The sequence below is a fragment of the Lepidothrix coronata genome, unplaced genomic scaffold, assembly GCF_001604755.1.
Source record: "Lepidothrix coronata isolate B3197 unplaced genomic scaffold, Lepidothrix_coronata-1.0 Scaffold60, whole genome shotgun sequence".
Taxonomy (NCBI): Eukaryota; Metazoa; Chordata; class Aves; order Passeriformes; family Pipridae; genus Lepidothrix; species Lepidothrix coronata.
In genome coordinates, this window is record NW_016690240.1 from 961,138 (window position 1) to 971,832 (window position 10,695).

General features: G+C 41.1%; 1 protein-coding gene across 1 annotated transcript in view; it reads left to right on the top strand.

Moving 5' to 3' along the window:
- Positions 1 to 3,089: 3,089 nt before the first annotated feature.
- Positions 3,090 to 10,695, top strand: part of CUNH2orf49 (chromosome unknown C2orf49 homolog) — a 10,597-nt gene continuing 2,991 nt past the window's right edge. The window contains exons 1-3 of the mRNA XM_017817427.1: positions 3,090 to 3,275; positions 4,974 to 5,140; positions 8,847 to 9,219. Of these exons, the coding sequence (XP_017672916.1) occupies positions 3,135 to 3,275; positions 4,974 to 5,140; positions 8,847 to 9,219 (681 nt within the window). The 5' untranslated portion in view covers positions 3,090 to 3,134. The remainder of the gene's footprint in view (positions 3,276 to 4,973; positions 5,141 to 8,846; positions 9,220 to 10,695) is intronic.

The following is a 10,695-nucleotide window of genomic DNA, read 5'->3' on the forward strand; positions in this document are numbered from 1 at the left end:
AGATGGTGACCACTGACTCACAGCCCACCGACTGAAAAGAAAAGAAGGACTGAGCATGTGGCCTAATTAACATGAGAAGCAAGGGAATCATTAACCAACAGGAGGTAGAATACTAACTATAAGGGAACTAGGCAACTTGTAGCCAATGAACATTAATGCCTTTGTTTGCTAAAATGTATAAATAATGAAAAGTTTTGGTGGTCGTTACTGGCTTTGTGGATTTGCCATCCCTTTCTGTGCAGAACTGTAAATAAATCAAATACCTTGACTCTGTGTGTGGATTGGCCTCTTGCACACCAGGTGAAAGAACCTATTTTGGGGCAACATATACAGCTAATGAACAAAGTATAAAGGAAGGTATCAGAACTGATATAAAGCATTGTTTTTCTAGTTGGAAAATCTTAAAAAGAAAAATAATGGAAAATGACATGTGGTATCATTAATTTTAAAATTATTAACCAAAAAATAGAAAAAAATATCTCTACTATAAAATGCAATAGGATCATTCAGCAGATCTATGAAAACGATATAGGTTATAAAAATTTTATCATTTTTACAGCAATTTGAAAAGAAACATTAAGTTTTTATCACACTGTTTACATTTCATCCCTGTCAGAACTTCACCATGAGAGGACATGGTCTGGTTAACCAAAGAGGAACTGTAATTTTGGGTACAAATCCCTACAAAATAAATATTAACATAAGAAACTCACAGAGTGAAAGTCATGATCAGCAAAACTAATTTCGTTAGCAAGGATATGTTTTCCATGAGGAAAGAACTTACAAGATACTTTAGGAAGAGAGAGATGATCCATGTAATTTACAAGACAGTAATTTCATTGGCTGAAATAAGCACCAAAATACAGGCTGAACATTTGCCTTAGAAAGTATATTCATACACAAGATTACTTGAATTAAGGTGATTTTGTGATGTAATTGGCTAAAGTGAGAGAAGAGTGAGAAAATGAAAATAGAACTAGTCTATAGGTGTGTTTGTGTGTTGGGCACGCAGCTATAAAGTTGGGGCTCTTGGCAGTTGGCAGTCCCGGCGCACAGCCTGCGTTTCCCCTCGGATGCAGCTTCCCTGGAGAGAGAGGAGAGGGAGAGTACCTGTGCCCTTGTGCTGCTCCAGTGATGGGAAGCTCCTTCCTTGGCCCACTGGACCCCCGCCCGCCCAGTGCGGTCTCAGAAATAACCTGCGCTGAGCGTCAGGGCCAGCATCCGAATTATGCATCCATGCAGAGGAGGACCCCATCCCAGCAGCACAAACACTGGACACCACTCATGGTCTGGGCAGCTCTGGGAGAATCCATTTGTTATTTCCAAACACTGTAGTCACATTACAGATCATAGTAACGGACCAAGCCCAACCCAGGCATACCAAACATGCACATAGGTAGAAAAAGCAGTGCTTCCAAGAAAAAACAAGCAGTAACAGTAGCTGGGGTTGGTTTGGGAGGAGGGACAGAGGGAAAGCACAAGGAATTGAATTGCATATGCTGCCAGATTGCTGTTTTGATGACACCATTATGAAATAATGTTAGTACTTACTTGTACACTTAAATGATTTTTAAATATTCAAAATTTGAATTCACGCAGAGAAACACTGCATATATGTAGCAATAATGTGGCATACCTAGTGATATATCTGCAGCTTGTTCATGTGGATGTACACTTAAAACCATGACATTATGTTACTTGAGTTACATTGTTGCCAGTACCTCATAATTCTGTAAAATGAAAATCAAGTACTTCAAATTACGTTGCAATTTTGTATTGTAACAATGACATGGTTTTTTACTCATAATCATTTGTAATTCCCTATTCTGCTTTTAAATATGTAAGCAGATGACTAACTCCAGTGGACAGGCAACTATTTTACTTTGGAATTACAAAACAACTTTTGTTATTGCAGATCAAGCTGCATTAACAAGCAGGTGCCACAGGTATGGGCAGGATGGAGATCCCGTTTCATTTCAGTAGCACAGCTCTGGCATGTAGCAGCAAAAGTGGTTTGTAGTCTTGTATCTTGACAGAATTATAATAAAGTGTGTTTTCCCTGCTCAACGCTATCAGCTGGGGGATAACCTCACCTCATCAGCAACACCTAACTCCATGGAAGGCAGGGAGGCCCTGCAGAGAGACTCAAGACAAATTACAGGGCTGGGCAATCACCAACTGTATGAACTTTAACAGGGCAAGTGCAGGATTCTGGGATGGGGCAACCCTGAATACACGTACAGGCTGGGGAATGAGATGCTGGAAAGCAGTGCCGTGAAAAGGGACCTTGGGGTCCTGGTCAGCGGCAAGTTGAAGATGAGTCAGCAGTGCCCTGGCAGCCAGGAGGACCAACCGTGTCCTGGGGGTCATCAGGCAAAGCATTGCCAGCTGGCCGAGGGAGGGGATTGTCCCACTCTGGTTTGGCTTCACCTCAAGCACTGTGTGCAGTTTGGGTACCCCAATATAAGAAAGATATAAAGCTATTCGAGAGCATCCAAAGGAGGCACATGAAGATGGTGAGGGGCCTTGAAGGGAAGCTTTATGAGAAGCAGCTGAGGTCACTCGGCTTGTTGCAGAAGAGGAGGCCGAGGAGAGACCTCTTAGCAGTCTACAACTTCCTTGAGAGAGGAAGAAGAGGCGCAGACACTGATCTCTTCTCTGTGGTGACCAGTGACAGGACCCAAGAGAACGGCCTGAAGTTGTGTCAGGGGAGGCTTAGGCTGGATATTAGGAAAACATTTTTCAGCCAGAGGGTGGTTTGGCACCGGAACAGGCTCCCCAGGGAAGCGGTCACAGCACCAAGGCTGCCAGAGTTCAAGAAGCGTTTGGACAATACTCTCACATGGTGTGACTCGGGGCTGCCCTGTGCAGGGCCAGGAGTTGGACTTCGGTGATCTTTGCGGGTCCCTTCCAGCTCAGGATACTCTGTGGTTCCGTGTGATTCTGTGTATTTCCGTGCACCCTCAGTCCCGGCTGCCCCGCGGAGCAGCTCCCTGACCGGGCACACCCGATCCCGCTGTCCCCGCCCCCCCCTGCAGAAGGTGACGCCACTGCCCCGCGCGGCTGCTCTGGAAACGCGTCTCCAGCCCCGCGCGGGATTGTGGGAGGCTGGAAGGGGCTGCCGGGGGTCGAAGATGGCGGCGAAGGGAAGGGCCCGTGCGGGCGGCGGGGACTGCGAGGAGGAGCAGCCTGGATCGGCACGCTCGGAGTCGGAGGTGCTGCTGCTGCACCCGGAGCTGCTCTCGGAGGAATTCCTGCGGCTCACCCTGGAACAGGTGCGTCCGGGAAGCCGGGCCGGGCCGGGCCGAGGCGGACCGGCGGCCCCTGAGGGGGAGTTCAGGGGAGAGCAGCCCCCGAGTCGGTGCTCCATAGGCCACGGAGTTGCTGAGAGGAGGGAGATGTCTCCGTGTTTGCAAAGGGCTGTGTTTGAACACCGAGGCTGCTAAAGAGCAGTTTGCCCAAATCGACATAGTGTCTGCGTACAGTAAAAGTGTCTGTGGAAAGATGATATTTACACTGTTGAAGTTGCCACGTCCATACCCAGTGTAACCTGCTCCAGGTGACCCTGCCTTGGCAGGGGTGTTGGACTAGGTGATCTCCAGAGCTCCCTAAATATTCTGTTGATTCTGTGAGTTAGGGAAGTGCAGCCTACGTAATCAGTCAAACTAATGCTTAAATACTGAAGTATTACTTAAGTACTTGTTAATTCTTAATAGTTGAAAAAAGAAATTCAGTTTGAAAGTGAATTCTAAGCAGTTTAGGACCATACAAAGCTTTTGTTGATGTAATTTGAAATACTTGTTACCGCTCTGCCTGAAAATTTTAGGTTTATGAAACAACAGGAATCAAAGTTTCAGGTTTTTGTATGAGTTCAAAGAATTTTCATGTGCTCTCGTCCATGTAGTCTGTGCGGACAAAAATGTACACCTTTCAGGCCACCATCAGAAGTCATGAAGTGTTGCCAAAAACATTAGTGACAGAGGCTTCATCTGCTTTTGGTGACGGCTAATTTGGAGGATGTTAGTGGAGTTTTTTTTCTCTTTTAATAAATCTGACAGGAGGTACCAAGAAATGTTCACAACCTCGTACATGATTGAAAAGAAAACTGGTGTTCTGGTAAAACTGACAGTTCCTAGAAATCTCACAAAATCACAGAATATTTAGGGTTGGAAGGAACCTCTGGATGTCATCCAGTCCAACCCTCATGCCAAGGAAGGGTCACCTAGAGCAGGTGACACAGGAACTCATCCAGGTGCATTTTGAACGTCACCAGAGAGGCAAACTTCACAACCTCCCTGGACAGCCTGTTCCAGTGGTCTGCCACCCTCAGCATAAAGAAGTTCTTCCTCATGTTGAGCTTAAACTTATCTCCCTTATTCTTTGGGAACTGGGGAAGGAAGCACAGTTCTACATTCACAAGTCTGACCTGCATTATGTTCTAGTTACCTAGTTTTTAGAAGAGTGAAGAAGAGCTCTGGTACTGTAGTTGGATTCAGAGAGGTGTGTTTAAGAGTGCATGAAAACATCAGCCATCAACAGTATCTCTATCAAATTTTTTTTCCCTTTTTTTTTTACTGCTGTTTTTATTGGCAAAACCTGTGGGATTTTGGATAGGGAGGGCCACCATTGCAAGTGGTAGAAAAAGAAACCACTATGCACTGACCAAAACATCCTGTGTTTTCCATCGCCTCACTGAAGGGAGGAACTGAGTCTAATCCACAGATTACCACAGTTTTCTACAGAAAACAAGGGAATTTCACAGTAGGAAGGCAGGAAACCAGGCTGTCATTGGCAGTGGGCAGTTCACGGCCTCTCCAAAGTGATCATCCCAGCCACCCGCTTACTCTTGAAACTCTGACATTTATGCTCAAAGCAGTACCTTAAAGTGTATTTTGAACAAATAAATGATGCTATTAGATGGTTGTGCTTTGAATTTGTCATGATAATAACAACTTTTTTTCTGTCCCCCGCAGAAAAATATATTAGTTGAAAATGATGCGAAAATGGACAAAGACAGTCTCACTGATCTCTATATTCAACATGCCATTCCCCTGCCTCAGCGTGACTTACCAAAAAGTAGATGGGGGAAAATGATGGAAAAGAAGAGACAGCAAAATGACCTGAAAAGTGAGCATAAAAGGTAAGTTAGCTTTTATTGGGCTAGACCTGGAGAATTTAGGACAATGCATTTAGATCAACCTTTGTTTGCCTGATTAATGAAATTTGTGCAGCTTTTGGACATTGTCACAGGTTACAGAGAATGCTGTGTCAGGTTTCCTGTGTCAGAAGTGATAGATTCTCCTACTGCAATAATGGGAAAAAGGGAAAGATAATGTTTTTGTTTTGTCATCCAAGTGTTATTAATGGTATTTAGCTTATATTGCTTCTTGATGTAGAACCATAGAATAGTTTGGGTTGGAAGGGACCTTTGATGGTCATCTAGTCCAAAGAAATAAAGATAGAAGGCTAGATGTTTTTGGGAGAAGGAGGCAACGTTACTTTTTAGATGAGAGAATGACTTCATCCAGAGTTTATATGTACAATAACTTTAGGGGCTCTTATTTTGGTACAATAAAATGCAGTAATGGTTAAACCATTATATTTGCTGGGAAAACAGTAAGTATAAGGAGATAACTTTAATCTACCAGTCTGCCTTTCTTTACCAGTTGTTCTTTGCACTTAGCATCTAGCACACTAGACTTAGTCTTTTGCTCTGTTTTTAGACCGTTTTAAGATTTTCCAGAAGTTGCTGTTTTTGCTTTTATTACCTCTTTCATACTTAACAAATATGCTGACAAAATACTGTTTAGAAAAGTTAACCTTTTCCTGCTAGTATTACTAACCCTAGAGAAATGAGAGAAATAGATTATCATCACTTTCAGCAAGTAAAAGTTGCACAGAAAAAACTTCAGTTGTAGTACACTATATCAAGGAAGTTCAATTGTCTTTTTGGAATATTAGAATATTACACTTTTCCTCATAATTGTGTGCACCACTTAAACAAAATCGACACGATGCCATTGTGCAGAAGAGGAAGTAGAACTTGGCATTCTTGTTTCTAAAACAAAATCAAAATTCCTAGATATTTTGAAGCTGTAGGTTATATGCAAGTTGGAGCTGGGAACTAAGTGTGCTGTTAGTTCACTTTAGAAATCAGATAAACTGATTGATTGTATGAATAAGAGAACTCTCTGATGAGTTCTCTGTGGAAATCACATGGAATTAGTATGAGGCTTGAAGACTTGATCAGCACAGTTCAGTGAGTTTTGGCTTGCCTCTGGTAATTACAGATTGGAGGTAAAAACACAATGAAATTTAAAAATCAGTATTGAATATTGTGTTTAGTTTTACTGCTGGTGATTAATGTCATGTCCTAGAAGACTTGCTGTATGTCAGCTGATTTGATGTTATACTTCAGTAATGCAGTCAAATATCTGAGGTTACAGATGATGGTTTATATATCTTATTACTGAATATCTGAGTTTGCAGACAATCATAGCAAATAAGAACAAGCACAGTCTTTCCAATTTCAGACATTTCAGAAAGTATTTGTGTTCAGGGATAGTTAATTTTGTAGATCTGTAAGATCATCTTGCCTACTGAAAGAGAGAGGATGGTAAGAATCTCACAGTGTAGTTTCTGAAATGCCAGCAAGTCTAAAGACTCTCACCTGCAAACGCTCAGTCTCCGGGAGTGCTGTGGCTATTCGTCCTCATAGCTGTGGTCTTGGTAGGGCTCATCATTTCTGCTTAGTCTTCTGAGAGGTCACTTCAGTATGCCCTGAGAACTGCTAAGGTGCTGATAATACTGAGTTCAGTGCAAAACATGGTACTTCTGACCAGTTTCACAGAAGAGGTGATCACGTGCCTGTTTTGGTAACAGGCAAATATTTAGGATAATCAGGGTGTGGGAGCTAAAACCTACACTTCTCTATGATTACCTTAAGTACCAGATTAAGCTAGACAAAAATAGGAACAATTTTTCATTAAATTGTCCTCATAATTGGGAGGCCATCCTGACTGCATGAGTAATCATGTGAGAGAGTGGAAACCCAGATTGCTCATGTAGTGAAGCTTTTGCTTTCTCTAGTAAATCTTGTGTCTTACCATGCACTTCAAAATAAGCAGCAGGATTAGATGTAGATGTGCATTGAAATCTAGGTTGCACAGAAGGTGATCTGCAGGAGGGGACACAATCCCAAAATGGCTGATTTCAGCAGTTAGTGAGTATCAGTGTCCTCCCTCAGAAGAGTGCTGGCCTACAGGAGTCCTACTGTGAAGCTTTTATAGTGCCTGTATTTTATATAAATGAAGCAAATGTCACTCCCAAGGTTCTGTTTTGTTCTGTGAGAGATGTATCTAAAAATTGGATGTGACAGTCCTTGACAGTACAGCATCCAAATTTCTTTTGGAATGTTCCCAGAGTTTTTCTCTGGGAGTGTTACCTGTATTATGTCATTTGTACAGGTGCTACAAATTCTAAAATTGGGTTTAGAGTAGATAACAGTCCAGGAATTGCAGTTAGTTCCTCACTTGCCACTTTTCACCAATCTGAATATATAAAAACCCTGACTCCGTAGGAAAAGCGGACTTATTATGGTAAGGAATGTGACGGGGAAAAAAATCTAAGACCTGAACGTTGTCTTGCTTTATGAACTCCTAAAGTGTGACCACTTCCCTTTTTTTAAAGAAACCCCTGTTCTTGACAGAAATTGTGGAAGTGATGTGCAGTTTCTTAATATGTGAGGTTTATCAGTGGCTACTAATCTAATGTTGTTCCAAGTCCAAACTGATTAAGTCTCTGCTTGTGGCTTATTTTGAAGTCTGTTGAGATACCTAACATCAAAATTGTCAAATTCATATAGTTGCAAATCAATGCAAATATATATTCAATTGTTGAAACACTGTAATTCAACTTTTATTCATCTGTTTAGTATCAGATGACTGAACAGTCAGTGTATACTGAAAGCTGAAGTTTCTGATCAGGAATATCATATACCTTAGTGGTGGTTTGGGTTTTTTATTTGTTAAATACACACTTTCCAAACACTTTTTCTTTGTCATTCTTGAGCAATGCTTTTTTAAATCTTTGAATTCATGTAGAGTGAGTTATGTTTACTTTGTACTTTATTTTTTCACAATCAAAATATTTTCTGATAATATTGTTTTGATATCAGCTTGATAGTATTCCTTTTCTTGAGTCACTGAATTGGCCAGCTCTGACTACACATCGGCTTAAAGGCACAAACTATTAAAGAAAAGTCATTAAATCCACTTAGGGTTCCTGTTTAAAGACAGCTTGTTTTAAAAACAGGTGTGCTTTTTTTGCTTAATGTTTTTATTCCTTGTGTAACAATCTTTTGGACTATCTTAACATTATGATTTTGAATAAGAGTGGGAACAGGGAAATTTAGAATTATCAGAATATTAGATGCTGTTCTTGTAGGTAAGGCGGCACATGTTTTGAAATACTTAACACTTATCTCTAGTTACTCTGGAAGAGCTGCAGTGGTACAAGCACAGAGTCTTTGTGCAACTGTGATTGTTTGCCTTCACAGTTCCCCACACAACTGTCTTTGCTGAGGAACACTGTTCCTCACACAAACCCCTGCCCCTTTATATTTTGGAAGCAATTTCTGTTGCTTTTTATTTTTATTTAAGTATATGTAAGTTTATATAAGTATTTTTATTTTAAGTTTGGAGCAGATCAAAGTTTAATGTTAGTGTTTTGGAATATATATTTACTTTAGACAAGATTAAATGCATTTGCACTACTCGTGTCTTGACTATGCTATTTTTTGATCATATAATTTGTGTTTCTGAGAATTTTATGATTTGTATTTTCAGTGTTGCAACAGTGGAAGGATTAAGGAAACGGCCATTGATTGTATTTGATGGTAATTCAACAAGTACAAGCATAAAGGTGAAGAAGACAGAGAATGGAGCTGCTGATCGCCTGAAACCTCCTCCAGCTGGAAGCCCCACCAACACTGTTCGAAGGTTATCGGTTTCTTCAAATGCCTCAACATACATTTCAACCTCCAGTTTGTCAGAGGACACTAAGCTGGGAATGAGGAATAGTGAGGCTCAGCAGAACAATATTTCAAAGACTAACAGTGGTGTGTTGACTGGTCTGAAGGTTTACCCTTTGTCTCCAATAGCAGGAACTACTGTTGTGAAGTTAAAGAGGTCTGTTCCAAAAGAAGAATCCAGTTTGCCGGTACGTTTGTGCAGTATCTGGTTTTCCAGCTTTTTTTAGTTGAAACTTACAGGAGCCGAAGTTAGACCTTTGTAAGAGTTTTCAGGATTATTTTATTTTGGAGTAATGGTAGAGTATTTAGAAACAGATGAAGGTGTAGCTGGTTGGGAAAGATTAGAAGGAAATAAATAAAGTACTTTGCACTTGACCTTGGGAAACTTCTGTGTGAGAGATGCAACTCTGTAGAAACCATGCCCATAATTTTAAAACGAGTAAGTAGGTAAAACTTAAGGTGGTGCTGGTAGCAGTCAAATAAAACACCAACTAGATAATTCTACTGGTAGGCCTGAGAGAAAGAACAGATATTGTAGAACAACATGAACAGCCATGGAGGGAGGACAAGTGATCTGTTTTCTGTAGTAGGGAAGGAAAAAATGAAATGATTTGTAGCAATCACAGTTGAATGGTTGAGTAGGACAAGCTTTCACTTGTCACAGTAAAGGAAGAGATATTACAGGAGCGGAAGTGAGATGCTGAGAGCCACAGAATATATCCTTAGAGGAAGAATGCCATCTGTTTAAAATCTTGCATAGGAATTAGCAAGGTAGAGGAAGGAACTGGATGTGGTAATCTGGAGAGTGCTTAGACTGTGGGTCTGAATGAGAAGCCAAAACAACAAACTGTATCAGTCCAGGTGAGACACCAAAGGTCGAGGGCTCGTTTTGAGGCGGGATTTTAATTGGATACTTGGGAAATGAGGAAGACATGCTGAGATCTTGAGCAGAAGGGTGCTGTTCTCATGTAGAAGTCTGATGAGTGAGATGTTAACCATAAAGGTAAAGTACCTTCTTTCTGCAAGTTGGATTTGACTGTAAACAAATTTTGTGTGTACAAGAGAACTACACTACAGATGGGGGCAGAACAAAGCTGATGAGCTGAAGGGATGAGTGAAGAGCTAAGGCAGGATCTATGAATTCAGCAGGGCGTTATCTTATAAGATGTAGGTAATGGTCCTGAATGTAGCTCCCAGATGGGGAGATGGAGCAGTGGTTGATTTTGACAACTGTGTAGTTAGTCTTAAAGGGCTTGTCAGTGAGCAGGAGCAATGGGTAATCTCTTCAAAACATGCCACGAGGTAGGGATAAGTCTTATATTTGTGTGGTATTCCTTCATGATACAAATGAGGGAGTTTTCACATTTCCACTGGAGTACAGGAATATCTGAAATAAGTCTTGGCTTCAAAGGAAGAAAGAGAAATATGAACTCTTAGTTGAACTGCAGGGGGAACTTTAGATATACAGTGTGCAGTTACATTGATTAGAATTTTCCCAAGACATAAGACTGAACTTCTGTTTTCTCAATATTCCCTCGTTAAATGCTTTCTGTTAATATCTTCTTTAAAAATCCTTTAATGAAAGAATGCAGGTAATATCCTTGCTGCATGGTTTGGTAGGTTCCATCAGACTCGTGTTAAACATGAGCACCTAAACATGTGTC